The sequence below is a fragment of the Catharus ustulatus genome, chromosome 6, assembly GCF_009819885.2.
Source record: "Catharus ustulatus isolate bCatUst1 chromosome 6, bCatUst1.pri.v2, whole genome shotgun sequence".
Lineage (NCBI taxonomy): Eukaryota > Metazoa > Chordata > Aves > Passeriformes > Turdidae > Catharus > Catharus ustulatus.
The window spans coordinates 36,636,898-36,662,572 of record NC_046226.1 but is presented as its reverse complement, the minus strand read 5'-3'; the positions used below and the strand labels follow the sequence as shown (position 1 = coordinate 36,662,572).

At 41.6% G+C, this 25,675-nt stretch overlaps 1 protein-coding gene across 1 annotated transcript in view; it reads right to left on the bottom strand.

Annotated features, from left to right (window-relative positions):
* The window catches only part of PAPLN (papilin, proteoglycan like sulfated glycoprotein), a 50,044-nt gene extending 41,280 nt beyond the window's left edge, over window positions 1-8,764 (bottom strand). Inside the window, exon 1 of the mRNA XM_033063771.2 lies at window positions 8,500-8,764. Coding sequence (XP_032919662.1) covers window positions 8,500-8,508 — 9 coding nt within the window. The 5' untranslated portion in view covers window positions 8,509-8,764. The remainder of the gene's footprint in view (window positions 1-8,499) is intronic.
* Between the last annotated feature and the right edge of the window lie 16,911 nt (window positions 8,765-25,675).

Genomic DNA, 25,675 nt, shown 5'->3' with positions numbered 1-25,675 from the left:
AGTGTTTTGCAGTTCTTTCACTTGTAGCAATAGCAGCTGCTGCTCCCTGAGCCTCCTGCCCTTCTCCAGTTTTCTTCAGCCCTCCCCAGCTCCCTTTTCCCATTGCGGGCTAGAACAGCATCTCCACCCCTCCTCCACCCAGAAACAGCAGCAGAGCCTGAGGGGAAATGGTGACTTTATGCTCAAGCTATGGAACAGCTGCTGGAAAGCTCACAAGAAGGAATTCCTGCCATAGTGCTAAAATATGAAATTATCTCAGGGTTTATGAGTTCACAAGAAGAAAGGAACAACCAGAACTAGAGGTGTGCCCAGCTGAAATCACTGCCCATACACCAGAAGAGATTCAAATTGTCTAGCTAGTCACATCTGGTGTTAACTGCTGGGGTGAGATAAATAAAAGGCTTGAAGTGGGGAGTGGTTCCAGCCATCTGTGAGCTTGATCAAAAAGAATTAGCTTCAGAGTTCAGCTCTGGACTGTTTTCTATAGGAGATACTGACCCAAACTTCTACAAACATTGGAGAAATTCAAGCTGGGATCTAACTTTAGCAGCTCAGGAACTTTCTATTCCAAAACAGGACAGTGAGAGGACCACAGAGGAGATAACAGGAATTTCCTAACTGTACAGAACACAAGAACTCCATTACCACTGGAAACTGGGATAAGCACCCTTATTTCAGGGCTTGACACTGAACACACTGAGGGAAGCAGCTTTTGCTTTTACAAACAGAAGTTCTAGAAAAGATAGATGGGCAGACGTGGAGACTTCTCTATAGTGGAGCCAGCAGTGAGCTGCAGTAAAAATATTTTATTTAGTTAGAAACTCTTAGCCAGGGCCAGACAGACTTAGCAAGATCAGTCAAATCTTCAGGAAGACCATGTACATGTTTTAGAATCAAGGACAGTTTTAATGACTCCGATATTTACTTCACATGTGTAAATCCTGCCTTCCAATGCACAAAGAAAATTGCTTACTTAAACTTGGCCACTTTTCCGAACACCCTCTTATCATCCATCTTGTCTTTTTCTGAGGGAAACAAGACCTACATTGCCTGTATATATATGAAAGAATTACTTTGAATCGGTTGTCTAATTTCAGGGTCTCAAAAGCAATAAAGTTACATTTTTGAGGGAAAAGATACTGGACCAGGATGAAGAAATGTGTTGAACTTTTAATCTATTTATATGATGACTTTTTCTTTTCAACAGGAAGGAAATCGAAACTTAAAAATAATGTTATACATAACTTAACCTTGTGTAAGCAAGAACTTAAGCTGTTTAGGCACTACAGAATCAGATCACAAAGTCAGAATAAAACAAGTTTCATGAGTTCCATTTCTCACACACTTACAGGTTTTCTCTATCCTTTTTGAAAATAATTGGACAACCAGTGTTATTCTCTGTTCAGCACATAAGACAGACCAGGCTTCGTTGGCCAGTGATCCACATTTCTAAATCATCTTTGACCAAAGGCACATATCACATGTGTGGGTCAGGGATCGTTCTAGGAGTGGTTCATAGGCAGAAGGCAAAAAGACCCCTTCAGGGTTCCCACTTGTGTAATCTAGATGAGATCTTGCTGCACATTCAGGTAAGTGGACAAGTCACCCAGCATTACTGACTTTGGCAGGTCCTTACAAGTAATTTCATCTCCCTTTTGGGAATTGTAATTACCCAGTATGGATCTATCATTCCCTGTGAAATAACCTTGAAACAGAAGCTGCCTTTGCATGTACAGTTTCTGAGATACAGGAAGCCCACCCTGGCAATAAATATTTACCTGCTGCAATATCAACAGAAATGGCTTATTGTTAAGTTTAGCACATCCAGCACTAAAGCAGACATTGCCACAGGGATCCCACTACTCACACCTTTTCCTTTGCTTTCCTCCACTCACTCTCCTTTAACACATCAGATCTCACTTTGATGTTATATTTTTAGAAGTTTAGAAGTTTGAAGGAGATGGGAAGCCAGAATGGGCAACATATCATCATCCTGTTATTCACTGACATAATTTTTTTGAGTCATTGACTGAGAGCAAAGTCTTTGAGCTTTTAGATTCACTACATTTTCTAAAGACATTATAATTTTTGCTTTGCTTCAAAAACCATCCAGCATATCTTTGTTCCAGCTTGCTTTTGTTTGCCTTGACAACTGAGAAGGACCTTTTAAGTTTTTGCCGGAAGAATTAAAAAGGAAAAACATATACACAGAGAAAGAAGCTAAGATGAAGGTGGGGAGACAAAGAGGCTCCATGGAACAGAGATCAAGGATAGGGAAAAACCTCCCTTTGCTTAGGATGTGAGGTGAGTGAGGAGAGCATGAGGACCACATCACACAGCCTGGAGGAACCAGGAAAGAAATCACTTTAGGCAGATGATATCACATTCAAGATAGTTCCCACTATGCTTTTCTTCCCCAAACACAGTAAATCATCCTTTCTTGGACAATTTTTCAAAGAAAATCATGGGTCTTACTTCCTTTGGGTTGGGGAAGATAAGCCAATTAATGTCTGTGTGCCCATTAAAACAGAAGGATGATGAATTTCCTTTGTCTTGACCATGCAATGAACCACATTCATGAAGAGCTGTTTGTATACAAAGCAAGGGGTAGATGTTTATAAATGAGTTCAAACACAGGACTGGCTGAAAGGGCTTAATGGGAAAGGAGAGAAAACAAAGAAAACATAAGTTGTCTGAGCAGTTGTTTTATGGCAGTGTCTTTACCATCGGTATCCAGATTTAATAACCTCTTCTAAATACATGTTAGAATTTGAAAAATCTTCATCAAGGAAGTAATCCCACTGAGGTGTATTTTCGGCCATGTTATGCATATTACGAAAGACAAACTTTCAATTAGAATACCTTTAAAATTCACCTTGTTAAATGAGAAAAAAATTAGAAAAACTTACTAACAAGCACAGCAGCAGAGTACCAGCTGGCTGGAGAACTGAGTAGTGGTAACACAGAAGCACCTTCGAGGCTGCTCTATCCATGGTTTTCAACTCAGCCTTCAGGCTGATTCATAACATGAATCTGCACAAGGCTATCGTTTCGTGTGGCTGACACAGGCTGACAATATTTTTTACAGAGGACTTCTACAGTAAAGGAAAGTTCAGCAATACCTGGGGAAGCCACAACAGCCTCTGAACACTGAAATCACACAAAACAGCAACTGAAAAATAATCAGGCTCAAGAGCAAGATCAACACACAGAGACTGTAGTAAGGCCTCACACCCTACCCTATCATGGGTGGGGAAGACACAGACCTGCCTCGTTCTCCTCTCCGAAATCCACAGTGATATGTCTCAGTGAAGCAGCATCTTCCAAGCAAATGCAATTGCTATGCCAGCCCTTTGCAGGAGCTAATACAGTATTTCATGTGGGCAATTTTCTGTCTTCCTATTAATATCAGCTCAGATTCAATTTTATGCAACTAGCCTCCCACTATTAGTTTTGCAGTAAGAGATTTATTATAAGGAGTAAAGATAGGATTCTGCCTTCTATTTTGGTAGTCTCCCTGTGCTTAGCTGTTAATTAAATCTGGGAGCATGTAGGGATAATGACAAGCACACAGACTGATTTAGACACTGCTAAAAGAAGCCACACACTGCCTATGGAAAATACATGACAAGGATATAATACCCCAAAAACTAGCACAATTAAAGAGGAATGGTTAACAACCTTTTACATTTACTACTGTCCTGTCACAGCTTAAGCTTCATTTCTATGAGTTATTTAGCCTGGCCTGAAATACCACCTGACACTGAGCATTGCTGCTGTTTATAAATAGAATAATAGAATGGATTGGGTTGGAAGGGACTTTAAAGATTATTTAGTTCAATCCCCCCTGCCATGGGCAGGGACACCTCCACTAGACCAAGTTGGTCAAAGCCACATCTGACCTGGCATTGAACACTTCCAGGGATGGGGCAGCCCCAGTTTTTCTGGGAAACCTGTTAGTGTTATTGAGTTTGTTAACCTCATAAGTGTTAGCTCCCTGGGCCTTCCTTTATCCTCTTTTTAGAAATAGGAAAAAATGTTTACCTTTTTCCAGTCACTGGGGAGTTTGCCTGCTGCTATGACTTTTCAAATATCATGGAGGGTGGCTTGACAACCACGTCAGTCAGTTCTCTCAGGAATCTGGGATGCATCTCATCAGGCCCCACAGACTTGTACCTATTCAGTTTCCAGAGGTGGTCTCAAACCTGCTCTTCACTTACAGTGGGAGGGACTTCACTCCCCAACCCCCACCTAAGCAAGACATTCAGCTGAGACTGATCTCTTACAATTCAAATTTTTGAGAATTCTTTAGGAAAAAGAATTTTCATGCTAGAAGATTGCTTCAAAATTTATTTAACTTCATTCCATCCTAAATATAAACAGAGCAATTTCTCTGCTGTGCAATGTGTTAAAAAAAAAAGAATGTTATTTCAAGGGGAGATTTTAAAACCTTGTAAATTTTTCTCTGTCTCTCTTTGCAAGATTCACATCTCTGTTCACTGAGAGGATGTTAGCACTACATTCAACAGTATGCTTGTAGTATATATGCACAGGGAACACCTGTAAAACCTTTAAATAAATTTGCTTGGGGACTAATAATAGACAGGAGACTATGTATCCTGAACCTCGTGTGGGTTTTGACTGCTGCCGCCTCTGCATTGTTTCTGAAAGCAAAGATCATTTTTTTCATTTAAAGTTAACTCAGTTATACATATATATATATATATATATATATATAAACATGTCAAACACACCTCACTTGTACGGGTACATCTCTTCCCTAAGGAATCGCCCCTACAGACTGTGATGTAGACACACCTTCAGTGGTATAAGGTGGAAATTGCCACAGAGAAATCTGTGGGCTTGCTTACATTACTGTGCAAGAGAAAGATGAGTAACATGAGGTGAACTAAAAGAAACAAAAATGGAGCAAAATTACAACTTAAACCAGAACTTTAGATTAACAAATTTAGGAGGGAGAATGTGTGCTAGGTGAATCGGGGCTGATGTCTCTGAGAATACTGGCCCTAGCATCTTTCATCTGTCACTAAAAATTAACTTCGTAAAAAATGATCTTAGGAGGGTGTGATCACACTGCAGTGCCTGCAGAGCTCTCAAAGGAAGCACATGCTCAACAGTGTGATCACAGCAAAATGACAACGGTGTGATCTAAAAATAAATTGGTTCTTTGCTCTGATGCTGGTTTCTCCCACAGATGCCCAAAGCAGAGCCTCCAATTACTGCTTTAAGGGCTAGGCAGAGAAATAAACAATCTGTGGATGGCACTTGTTTCCTATACATCACGTCTGCATGTCAGGAAGGTGAGCTTGTTATTGTGTGAGAAAGCATAAACAATTTATTTGGTGATAGGCTATGCATATGAGTAGACACCCACTCAAGTACTTTTGTATAAAAGTCCCTTCCCAAACACCTAGCAACCCTTATTATTCGTTGTCCAAGACAAGACTGGACCACAACAAATCACAATTCAGATCCAGGAGTGCTAAAAAATGAGCCTGTGAAGTTGTATCCAGCAGAGCATCATTTTGAGAGAAATAAGTCCTTTTGACAAGTCCATGATACAGTGGGCATAACTGCAACTGACTGTCCTGAATCCAAGCAATCATCCATCACTGCCTGGGCTCAGTAGCTGTGCCAGGTACACTGCAGGGCTTACAACACTTCTGTATCATCCTTTCCACACACCTAAGAGCAAAGCAACCTATTTCTTCTGGTGTTCACTGAGCATCAAAATGCCAACAGGGAACCATTTCCCTCTTCATCCAGCTGATGATGAGCCTGTAATGCTAATTGTGAGTACTACTGTAATTGCATCCTGTGTATTCTAGGTGCTGTTCTCATACAAAACAGAGCTCCCATCCTCTTACAAAACAGCTATTTGTTTGCTGTGTATTACAAGCCACTAGGTACATATGTGAACAAACAAAATGGTTAACATTTTATTAACATTTAAGGTCCCCACTGAACAAAGAGAAAGCCTTCTGGCAGCCTAAGTTCTACATGTCCTGAGGCAGAGAACAGCATTTTGCCTTATTTATATTATATTCAGAAGAAGGAGTGCAAAATCAAGATCAGAGGGTTTGTTAATTTTTTTTTTTCTCTCAGGTCTCCTATTTTAACAGAACAAAAAGAATAAACTTTGCACCCTTGACTCAAAAAGTGCTACCAAGAAAATCAGTTGCAACAACCTAGCCGCTTTCCTGTTTCCTCAACCCTTTTAGCAAGTCTGGACATGGCCATTCATTTAGACTCCAAAAGAATCTTGGTGCCTAATTTGAGAGGCAATTAATCCCTGAAGCAGCCAGATAAGGTGACATCTACCTGTGTTCTCCTTTACCAAGCTGGTAAGCAGCTGGATCTGAAAGAGTCCATCCCAAAGCAATAGGGAAGTGATCTGCATCAGAAGCTACTGCACTTACTGAACAGCAACATTGGAGATCATCCATTCCCTAGGTTCTTTACACAGTGGTGGCTACTTTCCCTTAAAATGGAGACAATTTTGGTTTTTTGCCTAATATTCTTATGACATAAATACATATAGAGACCAGCAAACAAAGCTCTTGCTTTGAAAATCACCTCAAATCATTCATCACACACATTCTATCACCAGCTACATTCAGAGTGGATTGTTTACTAGCAAACAGATTTGGAATAGGCAAATGCTTAGAAAAAAACTATCCCAACCCCAGCATTTCTCTGATGCCATCAAGCGCTTAAAATTTCACAGAGAAAAATATTTCAAAACCAAACACCTTTAAGGTGTAAGGACACTTCACAAAAATAGGACCAAAATAGAAGTCTTAATTATCTCACACTGGACAGAAAAAAAACCCACAAAACTTCCAGAGATAGCAAATTTGCTCTTAATTTTTTTCCCTTTTGTCTATTGATTCATTCAATGACAGGAACAAATATTAGTTTAAGTTAGTGCCATACTAAAGACACTTGGTGACTTTATCCACTCATGTTCCTCATCACAAACTCCTTCCTTTGCTCCCTGTAAGAGTAGACCATTTGTCCTGGAAGGCCAGAGTGAGGCTGTCCAATATGCGCAGCACATTGGCTCATCCTCACACTGCACCTCTGAAAGAATGGCTTTTCATGGCTGCTCTGTCTGCAGAGACTGGGAATGCTCTGGCATTAAAGTGTGTGGTACATCTCTGAGAAGCCAAGATGAAAACGTATAAGCTGCAAGCCAGTTTACAAAGGAGCTGTTGAAGGGCCTCATAAGCACAGTGCAGAAAGGGTAAACGTGTGTTTGTGTAGTCACTTTCCAAAGTAACAAACAAGGGTGTTTACATTTTAAGGTCTCTACAGGCAGACCTAAACAAACACACCACCTCACTAGGCTCCTGTACTAATACTAGTTACTCCTAGTCCTAGGACACCATTCAAAGCTTCATCAAAGCATTGAAACTCAGTTTCAAACCACCGCCTGACCCCTCAGCCACAAGGAGCATGCTGTGCTCCAGACAAATCTGCTGCCCTCCCACATTGCTTCCAGACCATTACCTGCTCCGTGCCAGGACAGCTCTGGGATCCCTGGAGCTGCAGCCCTGGCCTGCCTCACACCTCGGCTCCCCTCAGGTGTGAGAGACCCCATCCCGAACAACTCCCCTTCCTTCACAGCCAGGTCTGCTGGCTCTGAGGCATGGCTTGGCCTGGCCTGCCTCCAGCTCCCTCAGGTGTGGGGTCCCAAAAAGCTCCCCTTCCTTCACAGTCAGGTCTGCTGGCTCTGAGGCATGGCTTGGCTGGGCCTGCCCCCAGCTCCCTCAGGTGTGGGGTCCCAAAAAGCTCCCCTTCCTTCACAGCCAGGTCTGCTGGCTCTGAGGCATGGCTTGGCCGGGCCTGCCCCCAGCTCCCTCACGCAGCTGACAGCAGCACCGGAGAGATGCACGGCCACACCCGGCCCTCAGCACCTGCTGGCACACGAGCAGGAGCGGAGCTCTCCAGGGATGGCACTCAGGGGCTACAGGAGCCGTAACACCCAGCCAGCCCTTTATTCCCGTGTGCCAGAACTCCGTTCTTGCAGTCCATAGCCCCGTTGCATCTGCCTCGCACCCTACGTGCTGACAGAGCGTGTGTGACCCCGGCGGGCTCACCCCGCATCCCGGACACCTTCCCGGACACCTTCCCGGACACCTTCCCGGACACCTCCCTCCCTGCTCCCCCCAGCCGCCACAGCAGGAACAGCACTGCGGGCACATGGAGTCCCGCTGGCATTCACTGAACGCGCGTCAAAGGTACGCGGGTTCACCGAACTCACGGAGCATCTTCTTCTCTCTCTTCTGAAAAACAACATTTTGTAGTCATAAGGACACACTGGTCTCTCCTCTCCCCTGTACTCTTTTAATTGAAAGGAAAGGAAAAAAAGGTGGGAAATGAAAAACAGTTCAACAGCACTGAAAAGACTATTAGGGAATAGATATTCAGGTAGAGGGATCAGGAAACAGCCCAGAACACTAAGTCAGCTCCTACCTTCTGCATGTGCCTGTGACAGGTGAGCACAAAAGTTGGAGATACTCTGCAGTCAAGCTCCAGAAGTCACTTTCCAATCGTTCTTGTTGAAACAGTGGCACTTCAGCGCTCTTCTCTCCTGTTTCTGTTTGGTTAATAATCCTTACGGCACAGGAAAAGCAGAGTTGTATTTCATTTAACCCCTTCAGCTTCTCAGTTTCTTCACAAGAGTTTTCACTTTTGCTTTGGAAAGCCAGCGTCGTAAGCATGCACACAGGCACGCCTGCCTTGGAATTGTTTCTAGCTTCTGTAAGTCTGTGTATGAGCACACACATGAGCTCTAAACTGCTTCTAAAGTTTTACAGGGGTGGAGCCCTTTGTAACTGGCTTTATTTTAGCTGTAGGCATCATATCAAAAGACAGACAGCTATCCACAGATCCCTTCAGTATTCATTTTCAGTAAGTTCTTAACTCTGAAAAAAAAAAATTAACTTTACATTTACTTTAAAACTACAGTTCACAAATAAGTTTTTGACAAAAGAAACTTTGAACTTAAATACCATTCATAGCTAGATTTGGGTCTAGGCAAATTTAAGCAGACCCCTAAAATCTGAAAATGGCAGCAATTTAGGTACAGACCTGAATTTAACCAAAGACAATGGCAGCACAGGTTTCTCTAGTTTTTTCCTCTAACAAATGCTGTGTAATTCAGAAACTCCTTGAAAACTCCCTTGAAAGAGCAATTTAACAACATAAAAACTTTTAAAGGAAAAGGAATCTAGTTGGATGCATTACAAGGAAAAACTTGTGTTTTCAATCATGTGGATACTAGAGAAAACATTGCATAACAACTTTTGTGTTACTGTTGTTTTATTTTGCAAACAGATAAATCTGCCCCCCATTGATTTTGTCCTCTGCTTAGTATAAAACAAATAAATACTGAAATACAGAGACCACAAATCTAGAAAAATAGATTCTGGTCCAGCAATTACAATAGTTACCAGCATTTCAAACCCTATTTAATATTATGACCGAGGTTTCCTAGACTATAAGAATAGCTTTAAAGTTTTAAGTTTGGGTTGTTTTTTTATGTTTTGCCTTTAGAGTTTTAGAGAGCTTTTTAATCAGTAGTTCATTTGTAACCATAAGAGTGACAACCCTGTTTTTCAAAGGCAAGATGAAGTTTCCACCTGCAGCTAACTCCACATGTTGTATCTTCCATAGAAGACATCAAGATGTGCAATGAACTGGTATCACTACTGTCTTCTTGGCCATGCTGCTGCTTTAGATAATCAAAAAAGACAATATGCTTGCCAACCCTTGCCAAACCTAGATGTGCTCCAAATGGAAGTTTCTAGCAGACTCATAAATGCATCAGACACAGAAGGAATTTTATTCCAGGGATATGGCTCTCTTCATCCCTGCTGTTCAATCCTTGTCTAGCAGCTAGCCATGAAAGGTACACAATTCTCAAATCCTACCATTACTCATCCCACAGGGGACAGAGTTCAAATAAAAGTCACATCTTTTCCACAAGCAAAAGCAATCCTGTACTTTCCTGTCAAAGATAACTCTGCCACAATAAACAAGGATAAGCCCTAACAGGAAACCCAACACAAAATGACAACACCTCCACCAAGCAGGAGGGGAACCACAGGATACTGAAAGACACAATATACCCCAGAAGAACATCTAATGGTGGTGCAGTTGCATGACTACCTATGTTATCCTTGTCAGGAGAAACAAAAATTGGACATTGTTAATGCCTAATTTAACAATATAGAAATTATTTTCCTGCCTATTTAAATTCAAATTTTCTTTTAAGAAAAATAAATTAGGGTTTTGGGCCAAGCTGTGATCCCTCCTTTTGCATCAGAAAGTGGTTACATGAGCATATGCTTTTTCTTTTTCTACCTGCACTCTCAATTAGCCACTGGCTAATGCCATCCTGCTAGGTGTCACCTTATATCCTAAGCTTCATGATATTTGGTTAAACCAACACCTGAAGCCCTGGTCTTTTGTGAGTAGACCAAACTCTCAGATCAGTTTAAAGATTTTAGCCATTGGGAAGAAAAAGCTTGAAATCCAACACCAAAGTTCAAAAACTGGAAGGTAAAACCCCCCACAACTTCAGATCAATTTATTAATACCCAATCATTAAAATGCCTCTCATGGCAGTGTGACCCCCAATTAATGCTTTTTAAAATATCAAGCTTAATAATGTTTTTGTAGTTCTTGTGCTCTTGTTGATAAACTACGAGGGAGTAGAGAGACAGGGAAAATGTGACTGCTCACATTGGAATCTAGCCAGGATACATCCAAAAAACAGCTGTGCCTACTACATTAAAGCAGATACTGTGTAAACACATCTGGATTAATTTTAACCCCATAAAGACTTAATAGATGAGCTCCTGAAATACTGAAATAAAAAAAGAAGTGACCAAACTTTTACCACAACTAAGCAACAGGAAACATCAGTTAAATTTCTTTTACTAAAAAGAAAGGAAAGAATAATCTGCTCCTACTTTCTGGTTCCAGCAGAGATGTGACTAAATCAGAAGCCATTAGTGTAGGATTTGAACTTGAGGCTAGTTCTTACCCAGAAAAAGGCAATGCAAATAAACCTTTGCCCTGTGGTTTCACAGAAAGTTTTGCATATGTACCTTTCCTCGGGGAGAAAGGACATGATCCTTGTGTTGAAATTGTTTTCACCACTTACCTTTTAGTGAAAACAAGATAATCCACTGATTCAAGACCATTCTCATCACTTGGTGAGACACTGATGGGTCACTACGGAATGAACACAGCAGGACAACAGGCATTTGCCTCTTGCTACGAGGTCTATTCAGTGGCTGGCCTGGCATCTGGGTGTCCCAGATGAGGTCAAGAAGAAACAGTTGAGATGAGTACATAGTGAATAGGTACTGCTGAAGATGATATCCCTTCTAGCCTGATCACTGAAGTGCTTCTGGTAATGAGCAACCTTTACAGGAGGTGTGGCAGTGGGATTTCAGCAGTTACATGGCCAGAGGCCAGCAGTAAGACTTCTCGTTTCTCTTTTGTTATACCTTTCATGGGAATACACTACCAGGATTCCTTACTGCCAGAGGCTATTTCTCAAGACTATCTAAAGATCTGTACGCTTTACTGGAGAGAGCTCCAGTCTAGCTAGTTATGGCTGGCTAACACTTACAGCACTGCAGCGCTTTGCTGGTCACCAGATGCCCACCAAGATGCTCTATCACTCCTCATCCTCAACATGACAGAGGGAGAAAAACTGATGGAAAACATCATACATGAACATGATAAATACAGGAAGATTACTCATTGATTACTGTCATGGGCAAAACAGACTTGACTTCAGAGAAATTAATTATTGAGAAATAAAACCAAAACACCTCACTTCTTCCCCAGGAGGAACTTAACACCTAACTTTTCTACCTCCTGTCCTCTCCCCCTGAGCAGCAACCAAAAGATTAATGCAGGACTCACAAAGCCTCCAGAAGAGAAGCTTGGGCATTCATGCAAAGAAGAGAAGAATCTGTATTCAGTTTAGTTTCAAAATCTGAACCTCCCAGGACACTACTGTGATCAGGAAACCATGGCATAGTCACATTACAAACTGGTGTTCTTGATTGCTCACTTTACCATTTAGCCAAAGAGAAAGGATGTGGGGTGCTGTGATTATGCCTGGGTCACATGCTTAAAAATAGGATGTGTACCTTGCTTTGCTTTCAGAAAAATGTCCAGTTTCTTAGATAACAGCAATGGCATAATCAAGAGAAATGGACAGCCATTATATTTAGCCTACTATTTGCATTTTACCTAGGGGATATGCTCAAATATTTCTGAACACAGGATAATACTGAACAGTAATCTTACATCCTAGGTAAGTGTGTTGATGGCTGAATGAGAAGGAAAAGAAATAAGGGTCTCTGGGATGTCAAATCAAGTCCACTGCTACTGGGGACATTATGGCATGTCTCTCTTTCCAGCAGCTGCACAAGGATCTGAAAATTGGAGGCTTCAGCTTACTCTGAAAAAATAAATCTTTTGACATACTGATTTTTTTATCTTATTTTAAAGAAATGACAGTACAGTAAGTTTTGATTCAATGTGAATTGAGCTTTTTTCAAACTTTTTTTCAACTGAGCTCTTTTGAATAGTGCACCAATAACTCCATTCTTCTCAGACTCTCACTCACTATTGCAGGATAGGCATGTCATTTAGTCCTCTGAATGACAGCTTCTCAGCATACAGAATGAATCCTGTCAACCCTTCAGGAAAAGCAGCTCAATTTCATGTTCAGGAGACATTACAAAGTCCTTAGAGGAAGAGTGGAAAGTGTATTACACACTGGTGGGCTCTGCTGTACAAGTTAACTGCATCAAAGCCCATTATCCTCTTGCAGTATCTCTGCACTGGTTTATCTCTGCTGCACTGGCCACACATGAACTCTTTCAGGTGCTGAGGATGCTGCAGAGGAGCTGTATAACTTTTGTATAGATACAGCTACAAGCAGAGCTGATTTTATTGTGGTTTGCCAGCATGCAGCCACTGAAATCAGCAATGCAGGAGAACAAGGAGGTATTGGCTTCATTCCTACCTAGTCTCCCTTCTTGGACACTTTCACATAATGCAGCTCATAACTGTGGAAACCAATGCAGTCATCAGTATTTTGCTATAATCTACTCCAGGAACAGAGCAACTCACTGGCACTTGGTCTGGCAGGATTCTCTTCTCTTAGTCCCTTCATGACAACTGAGCCAATTCCTGTGCTGTGCTCTCCAAGAGAGCCAAGCCTTCAAATAAATTTACTCTTTGTATTCAAAGTATTAGATACCTCTCTTCATCCATTTCCAAGATGAGTGAAATGACAAGCCTGTCACTTCATATTTATTTTGATTCTCACCCAAATCAGGCGAGACTTTTATTCAGGCTGGCTTTCTAAACAAGCTGATAGCGCTACACCAAGTTTCAGCTCTTCATCCTTAGGCTGTTTAAAGAAGAAAAGCAGTATGTAATGATAATGTCAGTGTTCAAAAAGCAAGAAACAACTTCAAAGTGCTGTGACTAATTCTGTGCAAACTGTGTTGTGAAAGGCACTCCAGTACACTGCACCTCAGGATACAAGTGAAGGCACTATTCCATTGCTACCACTACACTTGGATACAGAGGTTTGCCTGTAAAAAAACAGAGGAACTACATGTAATGGAATAAATACTGTTTTTAAACCAGACTCCTGAGTCTAAGTCATGTAAAGCAAAACCAGGACACAACTGAGTTTACTGGAAGGGAATGGTGGTAATTTTTTCTAGTATTGGATAGCACATCTAGTTTTTCTGATGTCCCACCCCAAATCTTAGGTTATTTACAGGAAATCATTCTAACAGCTTTCCTTAAAAGTAGAGACTTTGAGCCCTGCTAATTAAGAAACTGATCATAAGGACACTGAAATCCCATTTTCTTTTTCTGTATCATGGATTTAAATATTGCGTAGGACAAACTTGGCAGCCACACAGAGAATCTTATTTAGAGAGATTAACCTGTGAACACAGAGAGATCTGGAGGGTCTCAGTTTGTCCACTCCTTGATGCACAGGATTTAAACAGCAATAATTATATTCAGCAAACAGAAACACACACACTCAAAAAGTAACATACACATGCATTAAATGAGGCAATACCTTATCTTATCCAGAACAGACACTCCCTCAGCTGTTTGTTTTCCTTTTATTTTGGTTTTACATTTTAATGATATATAAAAAGTAGAAGAAATCACAGGTGGTAAGTAGATTTGAGCTAGAGAACTGATTTCAAGGGAAAACATTTTTAGTTCGTATACAAACAAATACAGTGATTAATGTTAATTTCTTGTGCTCCCCAAGCTGTCACTGGTAAGCAAGGAGCAAAGGGTCAAGGCTGGCCATTTGTATTCAGATAACATTTGAAAACATAAAGGACAGTCTCCAAACTCCCAAATGTTTTCTGGATAATCCAATCTGCTCTACCCAAAATAGCAAAAAAATGAAAGTCTAGATCACACATATTTAACAAAACATGTTATCACATGAAATAAAACCAAAAAACGTGTTCTCCATGGATGCCACTCAAAACATCAGCCCTTAGCTCAGAAGGTCTTGCCCAGAGCTCAGTCAAGATCTGAATTTCCAAAGGCTTTGGACTAGGGATAGACTGATGTGGCAGAGAGGAGGGCAGAGAAGGAACCAGCTAATTCTAGGCCTGATCTCAGTGTTTTCTAATGATTGACAAAACTGCAGTTATTTTCACCATGGCTGGACTGAGTCCTAAGAGAAAGTCTTGCTGAACTATTCTGCCCTGCCCAAACCTTTAGAGAAACCAAAGCAGCCAGGTTTCCCTTCCTCCCAAGCTGACTCCCTTTCCCCCCACAGAGTGCACCTGGGCTCCTAGTGCCACACACACCCTGAGGCCCTCAGTAATGGAAACAGCTTCTCTGCTTCTCACAAGCATAAGCCCTTGCTGGGAATAGGGAGCTTGCCAGGCAGAGATAACAATACAGCAAAGCTTTGGAGGGAAGAAAGAAGCTGGTTGCATTCACAGCCAACATGAAGAAAGATCCTCCTGGAACTATTCCAGCTATTCTCCATTTAAGCATTCAGGCTTTTTCTCTCAGCACTCTTTCCACACTCCCCGCCAGAGATCTCATGCTATTCACTGTGGAGTCTAAAGTCACCTGCACTTAGCTGGGCTTGGCACTGACTACCACAAATGCTGCTTAGGAGATACAGAGACAGAGAGAAAAGTTGAAAGCAAAACCTCTGACAAGCAATTCTCACCCCCACGCCCACATACATTTATCCCTCGTAATTCCTGGTCCATTTATACACATTACTTCTGCTAAAGAAAAGTAAATCCGGTGCCAAAACATAGCTCTTTCGTTAAAAAAGTGTTATATTCAGCAGAGGTTTTAACTCTAGCATACTAAACACAGAGTCATTAAGATTTAACGCTATTGAAATGGAAATCGAGACAGAAACCTTTCCAGTTCTTATACTTCACTTTGGAATTGGAAGAGGACAACACCGACTGCAATTGCATTAAAAGATCCTCTGGAACAACATGCCCTTGATAGAAAGTACTTGGAAGCATGAGGCACGACATAAGCTCTTGCTGATGTCTTCCAGCATCAGGCAGCAAGGAAGCTGACACCCTACTAAGGACAGCATTATGGCCTCGCTGCCCAGCAGAGAAAAGTCAGCAACAAAATAGAGCAACAGGGGCTGTCAAGACAATGATCCTTCTCTCCATCTCAGCAGACTCTTGTGGCACAGCTCTTTCCAGTGGCTCAAGGCAGTGACAGTTCTTTTCCCAGGCTCTGTCCTTGTGCAACCCCTATAGGGCATGAGAAGGTGCCCAGATCCTGGCAGCTGTTCCCATATGCCTATGGCTCAGATCTCTGACAAGGGATTCTGGAATGAGATTTTTGTCCCAGCATAATGAGGTCTTTAGTCATTAACAAAGGAGCCTTCTGGGGTAGAATTCCAGCTGTGCCTGAGATCTTGCCTCCACAGAGATGATTTTTTCCAGCACACAGGTTTAGTCTGAGGAGAAAGGAAAAGGGTTGCTTTTACCATCCAGGGATTTTCAGTTGCAGCAGTTGAAGGTTTCGGTTTACTCTTAGATCAGGGTAAGAAATCTCTTGCTTCTCCTTACTGCCACTTCACAGCTGCCGGTTGAGCTTCTGTGCTTGCCGCTCCTTTGCCTCAAAGGCAAACTTGGTGTCCTGCAGCTGGGCAATGGCCTCCTTGGCCTCCTTCAGGTCCTGACAGATGAGCTCGTACTTCTCTATCAGCTCCCTGTTCTCCCGGCGCAGCTCCTGTACCACCTGGTTCACCTCCTCCGTCTGCTTGGTGCAGTGGATCTTCAGCTGCTCTACCTCAGAGAGCATGATCTCCATGTTCTTGACCAGTGACTCCAGTTTCTCTTTGGACATGGTGTCAGGATCAGTTCTATTCAGTATGCCCAACCCAAACCCAAAAGGGACAAAGAAAGCCACCCTGTGCAACATGCACCAGTACGTCTGGCAATCACAGTCTTGTGGTTTCTTTTTATACTCCCTGCTGCTCATCCTCCTCCCTTCCCTTTCCTTCCCCAAAGTGTCTCTAATCTTCTTTGCTTGGTTAATCTACTTATTTTTATTGCGTTGTAGAAATCGACTGAAGGGCTGACAGCCCTGCAGTAACATATGTGCTGTGCAGCAAAAGCCAAAGCAGTAATGAGACTCTGTGCAGCCCGTCCACAGAAAAATAGCTTTCATCTGAAGAATTCTCTTGGGAACCCCTTGCAGTACCCATTAAAGTACAAAGAAACCTCTTCAAGCCAGACGCCTACTGCAGTCCTGTGCACCCAGTCCCAAGAGCACAGCCTGACTTTCATCTTACATATATTGAGGTAAGCAAGCTTATAGCAATACAAATCATGTATAGGCAAAGAGAACTAACTTCAGTTTCTCTTCCTCTCTCCTAATCTTAGTTTGGGCAAGATGGAAGGAACAAAATATAAAATTCCTGTTTTTTTTCCTCAGGAGAACATCTATCCAACAACAAATGATGCAACAGCCTCATCTTCTGATGAAAGCAGTCACAATGGTTATCTCAATCAGTGGCAGCCACAGTTACTGGGCCATGTACCACTTGAAGGTGGCTTGTGTTCTGTTAGGGACATGCAGGCTAGAAATTTTAAACCCTGGTACCCCTTCCCTCCCTTCAGCTCCATCAGTAACACTGGCCCCAGAACTCACACAAAAACCTTACTCTTGTACACACTTGCCACCCACAACAGGCAAATGGCTGCTGAGCACTACTGAACTTGTGAGAATCAGGACTGAGACATGCCAGTCTCAACATCCCGATTACTCAGGTCACATCACACAGCAGGGTGAACTCAGCAACCACAAGGGATTAAGTGAATCTGGCCGACTTTCTGAAGTTTAACCCAGACTTTCTTATGTATCCAGTTAATTAATGCACTTGCCTAGACAATTAGAATCATTAATTAGCCAAGGATCTGATGTAACAATATCACCCTTGAGAAATTTATTTGTCTGAGGTGATATCACATGCGGGTCCCCAGGAAAGAACCCATGCTACTTAGCATTGATTGTCTGGCCGGGGGCACAGACCATGGCAGACTCTTGGGGAACTTGCAAACTAAGGACATAAAGGCGTCTCTCTCTCCTTCCTCCCCACACAGGAACATGTCCTTCAGGTTGAGTCTGCATCTTTTCAAAGGCCTTCAAATTGTTCCACACACCCACAGAAAGGCAGAGTCTCATTTGCCATACAGCACACAGACATGGATCTGTGCTCACTGTGTTCACCTCACAGAATCACACTCCAGTGCACACTATTGCATAACGGCCTTTACTCTTGCACACTGTTTTGCAATTCCAGTTCCCCTTAAAAGGATCCTGTAATGTCATCACACATATTCAATACCAGATTGAGAGAGAATACACGTGTTCATGCGCAGAGCTCCCCCAAATATATTTTTCCTTCACTTTTCTCCACAAAATATAGCTTTTTTCGGCAATCGGAGAGTTTCAGATGCTTCATCCCACAACTCATTGCCCCTTCTTCCCTGCTAGGCTCAGAGAAATAAAGCTCCTTCTTCCAGGAAATTTTACGTCTCCTCCAGCACTGGATGAAAACACTGCTGGATGCTGGCCAAGCACTGACAGTGTTCAAAGGCCTGGGACTTCTCACAGCTGGAGGTTAAAGAGCTGCTCACAAAGCCAGCCATCCTACTGCCTCTCACACAAGTGCACCAGCAGACCCCTCTCATCCTGGCAGATGGAGCACTTTGCACCACACTTTGAAATGAGCAGAGTGACATCCTTCAGATGAAAAGAGAGTGGGAGAATCTAAACATAATTAGAATATGTCCTAAAGTCCTTGAAGAAACATTTGCACTGGCTGTCAGCCCAGATCCCACGTGATGCACATGGCACTGGAATAGGCTGGAACATGCTGCAGCATTACAAAACAGCAGGTCTTCATTAGTGAGGAATCTTCCCTGTCTCCACAACTGTACACGCTGCACCCAAACAGTTTAAATCAATCAGAATTACAATGATGCACAAAGGGAGTGCCACAGAGGCCATCTACTTGGATATTAGTAATTGATACATAACCTCTCACTGTCTTGCTATAAAAATTATTTAAGTTGCCTTGGATACAGACAGAATCTTGGCAACAGAAAACGGGTAAGAGACACTACTGAAATAACAATGTAAAATGAAAACAAGGAGTAGCATGAGAGGAGTTTCTACAAATATATTAGAATTGCTACTATTCTTGGTTTGATTTAAAATATTATTTGATGAAGTAAGAAGTAGGAATTAAAAGTATGCTCAGAAAAATTCCAGTGGGAAAATGATGCAAAAATCACTAGACCTACTGCAACAAGACTAACTTGAATTGTAGTTTCTTACCTTTAGTCACCACTGCACTCCACTGTTGCAGACTAACTGGAGGAAGAGACAAACACCAAAAGTGAATTCAGCTAGGGAAAAATGCAGAACAGCATACCTGAGAAAAACAATTCAAACCACAAGAATTCAGTGCACATGGACACAGAGCAAACAGCACAGTGTTGGGAAATAGCATGTTAAGACAGAAATCAGGGACAACATAGCAGGGGAAAACAATAAAGCCTTGCTGGACTGTATTACATGAAGGCAGTGCACTGTAAGGGAATGAGGTAGCTCCAGCTTCTCCCTCCACCCTGCTGGAGGGAAAATGTAATGTTTTGTTCTGTTCATTTGTCATAAAGGGACCATGAAAGAGTTTGAAACACAGACAAGTGTTCAGAGAAGATGTTGATATAAAAAAACATGAACTCTATGAACTAGGTTTAAGAAGAAGGATGGAAAACTACATGGTGAGGTATTTCTAGGACTGTTTTGCAATCATGTCCAGGTCCTCTGCATGTTCTAGGAAAGACAGCTCAGCTGGAAGAATATTTCTGTAATTACTAAAGGCCTAGCTGTGCAATTGTAATTTTGAAAACACCAGTGATTTCTGTGGTCTCAGCCAAATGGTGCCTCTCTTGTTATTTCATAGCTATAGTAAATCAGTAAAAATTAGTGTTAAACTTCTCACTACAGTACATGTTGCATTGACAGACACCATTGACAAATCTATCAGCCCTTTTGTGCATGTTCTTTCTCTATTCCACCTTTCAGTTTGCATAGGGGTTTGAGATATATGAAAGAAGGAAGCACAGAGCTAGTTCAGAACAAAACAGGAGAGCAACCACTGGGAACATCCATTCCTGCTCTTGTGGATGGCAGGAAAATTGTAGAAAGTGGCACTGGTAGAACTGAAACTTCTTGTGCTTTTCCATAATGGGTGGGAGCTACAACATCAGACTAGAGCACTACTCAACTCTGCTGGTTTTAGCACTAGAAGCAAATGGCAGTATGAGGCTGCCAAGCTGAGGATGGTTCATGTGAGACATACTTGTGCTTCTTCACAGGTCTCTGAGCCAAAGAGAATCAACTACTCTCACACTCAGAGGCACATACAAGCCAGAAATACAGTTTTCCCATCACGTTCATACCTTTGGGAGCCTGAGGAGGAGACACAAAAATCATACTCTTTTAGTATCTGTCTGAAAGCAGACCATGGGTGTTCCAGTTTCTAGTGCATTTAACAGGGGCCCTGGGAACATTTGAGGAAAAAAAAAATCATTACGCTACCTCACTCTCTCTTTGAAGTTTTCCCAGCATCACAAGAGGAACAATTCATTATCCTAGAATTTAAAATGGGAAGAAAGGTTTTTAAATAACTGCTCAGGCTAAGAAAGCTTGCCACTTGGCACAAACCCTGAAAAATAAAGCTTCTCGTACCTTATCTTCTCAGACACATACTTAGATTGCTGTATCTACCTCTACTCTTTCCAGTCCCAGACACAAAAGTACAATGCAATGTTCACACAACAGCTGTGGGAGACAGCACTGTAAACTCTTAGTAGATAGCTTAAGGTTATCATCCCCAGCTAACAACAGTCATTATTTTAATAATTGATTTTTTAAAAAGACATATAGTATGCCACTAACTGTAGTGAAAGCATTTGGACCCTCCAATCTGTTTTTTCTTGCAGCCTTTTCACTTATCCTTGATTTATCCCCAACAGTGTATCTAGCAGCCAGTGCAGCATTTGCAAGCTCTGTGCTTCACCATCTAGGAAGTCTACTTGGGTAAATACATTTAATAAAAAATCATTACCAGACGATGTATAAAGAGTTCTCATCTCTATATTCATAGTAAAACCACTTGAAAAAACAAAACCAAACCAAAACGACATAAAAACCCCCTAAAGACCAAGCAGCATCTGGAGGCACTGACCATTCCCACACCAGAGTGGGAAAGACTTGTCCTCAGCAATTCAATTTGTTACTAATAAAAGACAAAACCCATTGTTCCGTGTGTCAAAATACTCAGCACTGTGTAAGACATTGACGTAATGATGATCTCATCTCAGAGTTTAGAGACTATTGATAAAACCTGCTCTCCTACTAAAACACAAGATTTAATTTTTGCCACTCTTGTAAGCATTACCCATAGCTCATGCAATTTGGCAGAATTCAGTTTAGTTGCACATAAAACTACATGATTTACAGGTGTTGATCTAAAATACTGCACCAAAAGGATACCTACCAAAATTGTGATCAAAATCATTGGCACAAGTGAGAATAATATGTCTCAATGCTGTAGGTGTTGAGAGAGGTATTATTGGATACAGAGGTACCTTTTTCCAGTCTGCCTCTATCTACTCATCAGTCAGATCAAAACAATGAATTCAGCATAACAGATCTCAGTAAAATAAAAATGGATACCTTTAACAGAGTTATTATCCCCAAACTGGATTGATTTCTCCTTAAGAAGTCAACTGGGTAATAAAAATACCAAGCAGTGACAGGTGACTTATATGAACTTACAAACCCCCTCCAACCCTTTATTAGGATTTTTACCACCTAAGAAGAGGAAGAAACTGTTCCCACATGTTATAAAACTCTTAAATATTTAAGCTATCAAAGCAGGGCAGTGATGAATCCTTCAGGTAAAAGCAAAGAGCAAAAAATATTAGTGACTATTTTTAAATGTTAAGAATGTTTCAAAACAAAAGCTCTTCCTAAACTAAGAAATGGTTTTGTTCAGAGTGTCAAATTGGAAAATTTGCAAAGCCCCTCTAACACAATGAGTTCTGCTGGGAAGGCATCCTCCACAGCGCCTAACCACAGTTCTAGTGAGGAAACCACACAGAACATCTCCTGGGGACCACAGGGGATTGTCCAAGGGGCTTTCACCCCCACACCAGCCTCCTGGGCCTGAAGGGCTGGTCCCTCTCCATAGAGCCTGAAGTCAACGTTGTGAGAAGGAAGGGGAAAGAAGGAAACATCTTCCCTGTCTCTTAGAGCAGACTGGGGGCTGCCAGCATCTCCACAGCCTGCAAGGGCAGATCAGATGCACAGGATTCAAATGATGGTTTCAGTAAGTCAGTGAGCAACGCACCCCAAGGAGCAATTAGATCTGATGACAACACAACAGTCAATGGTTTGCCTAATACATCTTTCCATGTCATGTTGAATTAAGGGTTGCTGGAAAGGAGGGGAATGAGCAGAAAACAATCATCCATAATCAAAAATTTTTAGAGGGGCAAATATATGTTTTAATTTGTAAATAAATAATCTTGGAAACATTCTTTCATTTAATCTGCAGTGTGATTTTTTCCTAAAGTCTGAGTGTCCATCCTGATAGACCTGACAGAACATGCAGGTTTCAGGAAAACAAACAACATAAAAATACCCAAACAGGAAAAAAAACCAAGTAAAAATTCCCAAACTGTAGCTATTATTCAGTATATATGAACTGTAATACTGGTTCAAAGAAAAGATGCCCACTAATTATTTGCAGGACATGGGGTTATGCAATCCAGTCCTGTAACCAGACTACACCAAATAAAGTGGCAGTGGTGCAGATGTCAGTAATTACTGAGAAATTTGATCTGGTGAGAAGAAAGGCCTCTTTTAGTTCTAGATACATGTGAACAAACACTCACGTCATTTTTGGTTCAGGATGCCAAATGCTATTATAATGATTATTTTGACATGACATTTAAAACTCTCCTTACCCAGCTAAACCAATCTCCAAAACACAGCTGAAGAACTTCTCAGTTGTCTGTGGATTACCCTTGGTGACCTGTTGTACATTTAAGAATAAGCCAACCTGCATTATCCAAAAACATCAAGGAAGTTTTAATTGTGTTCACTATTCAGCAATATAAAAATACAATTCAACGTTGACTCAGAAGCCTCAGAGACTGCAAAGAATGGAGAAACATGAAATCTGCAAGCCCTTGCTGAGGAACTACCTAGGAGCAGTTTCATTTAACCATGGCAAATTGTCAATGCCAAAACACTGGTATAAATGAAGGCTGGCTTCCCAGATGACTGCTCTCTACCAGCTTGTCGTAAGATCAGTCTCTCAGCAAATCTCAAACACTACCAAAGTAGACAAAAAGTACTACATTTTCCAGGGGCAACAAGTAGCATCTTCTCAGTACTGTATCCCTAGCTCCCTGTCACATACACAGCCTTGACAATCTTTAAGCAGATTATGTACACAACAACTTCATCTCCAGAGGAAGTGGGATTAAAAGGTTTATTGCTACTATGACAACAGCCAGGTTCTGCTGTTCTTAAAATAGTTTTGAAACCTTAGCAGTGACTGGAAATGCATACGTGCCTCCCCTACAGGATTCATCATATACTAAATACAGTCCTCCAAAAAGAAATCATTTTATAACAGTCTGCTTTTTTCAAGTATATATTTTTATCGTGCTCTTTAATCCCTTGTTACGAGCACTATGAATAGAAAGCAGTAAAAAAGGCACAGTGTTGCCATGTGGCTGTGATTACAGCTTTAGAAGTGATTATTGCAGGGTGCTGGCTGCAGGCACCAGGACAGGCACTGCCCCCAAACAGCAATCACCCCCTCGCAGCACCTCTGCACCGTGGGGTCTCTAGCTGCTCCATGCTGCCTTTTTTGTCCTTACAAATGTTCCCCTTGATGCCCACAGGTATGCTGTTATGTGTTAGTCTGAATTAATTCCTCCCTCATAGGAACAACTGCAAGCAGAATTTGTCACACAGTTCATTTCCAAACCGTATCAGCGAGGCCCGGGGGTGTAAGTGTGCCAATAACTACATGGTAGCAGGACCCTCTTCATTTGACTATGCTATTGTATCAGTGATTAGCATTTTGTTACTGAGAATGGTTAAATAAACCATTGATTCCATCAAATATGCAGCTGCTACACTCGATGAACATCCAGCTGTGCTCTGAGGCATTTTTCAAGTACATTCATGCTGACTTGTACAACAAAGCCAGCAAGAAGTACAATGTTTAATTCTGACAGCAGCATTACCCCAGATCAAAGTGGGTAACCCTTATCTAACACTACTGAAATCAGAAAATTAATATGAACACAGAAGTCTATTCATTATTCCAGTCAGTTTAGATTAAAAGTATATTTCAAACCAAAGAAAAATCAAATTGAATCCAATTACATTGGTACTATCCACCAAAGTCGCTTGATGCCAAGTTGAAATCATCTTTCTTGCAGCATATCATGATTTAAAGAGAAGAGAAACAAATACAGGCTGCAAAACTCAGGAATTGATTGTTTCCTGACCCAATTCTCAGTTCTGTTAGTTCCTGCCAGTGAAGGCAAATGCTTTTCTCTACAGAGTTCACAAACTCCTGAAATATCAGGCCAGAATGTGGCCTTAAACATAACTTTGAGATTTTTTGGTAATTAAAAAATACCTAGCAGTAACTGCTGCGGGCCAAGCTGCGTTCTCCATGAGAGCTGACACTGTCAATAAAGGAATCTTATTTACCTATCCCCAAAAGATTACATTAAAAAATGGAACTAAGAAAATATACGGGTAATTAAATTGGCACATTAGATTGTAGCTCCAAGTTGAGTATATAGCCTAAGATATAATTCTACTTCTTTGCAGCTGGTCAGACCCCAGCAGGTACTGATGCCCAAGGTTACTCTTCACATTGTGGGCTTTGTATTTCCCTTGTTAAACTTAATGAGATTGCTTTCCATCCAGTTCTCCAGCCTGGTAGGCCCCTCTAAATCATTCATAGTCATCTGGTCTATCAGCCACTGTTTCAAATTTTTGTGTCATCTGCAAACTTGCTGAGGGAACACTCCTTTTCATCATTCAAATCATAAATGAATAAATTGAACAGCACTAACCTCTGTACTGAGCCCTGTGATATGCCACTAATGATTTACCTCCGAATGGACTCTGTGCTGCTGATCATAACCCTCTGGGCCTGGGCACAGGGGCAGTTTTCAGTCCATCTCGCTATCCCCTTATCTAACCTATCCTTCATCTGCTTGTCTATGGTGAGGTTATGGGAAATGGTAAACAACAGCAACTGATCTCCCCTCATTGAGCAAGACATCCAGCTCATTGTGGAAGGTTGACCAAACATGAATTTCACTTTATAAATTCCTGCTAATTACTCCCAATCATCCTCTTGTCCTTCATGTACTTGGAAAGTGCTTCCCAGCATGATTTTCCATGTTAGCTTTTCAGGGACTGGAACAAGGCTTAATGACCTGTAGCTCCCCCATTCCTCTTTACTACTCCTCTTGAGGATAGACTTAAATTTGCTCTCTTCCAATTTCCAGGAGGCTCACGCACCATTTAAAGACAATTGAGAGTGGCCTTGCAATGACATCAGCCATCTCCCTTAGCACTTACAGATGCAGCCTGTCAGGCTTCACACACTTAAGTATATTCAGTTTGTCTGCAAGCTCCCTAAGCTGACCTCTTCCACCAAGATCATCCACCATGTTCCAGACTTTCCCTCTGGTCTCATGGATATGGAATTCCTAAAAGCCAGTCCCACCAATAAAGACTGAGGCAAAGAAGGCAACAAGTACCACAGCCTTCTCCATGTCACTTTTCACAAGGTACTCCATTCAGCAGGAGTAAGGGAGAGGGGCACCTTTATTTCCCAAGTCCTCCTTTTGCCATTATATAATTGTAAAATGCCTTCCCATAATTGTAGAATGCCTCCCTTCTTCTAGCCCTTTACATTTCTAGCCAGATGCAATTCTGGAGG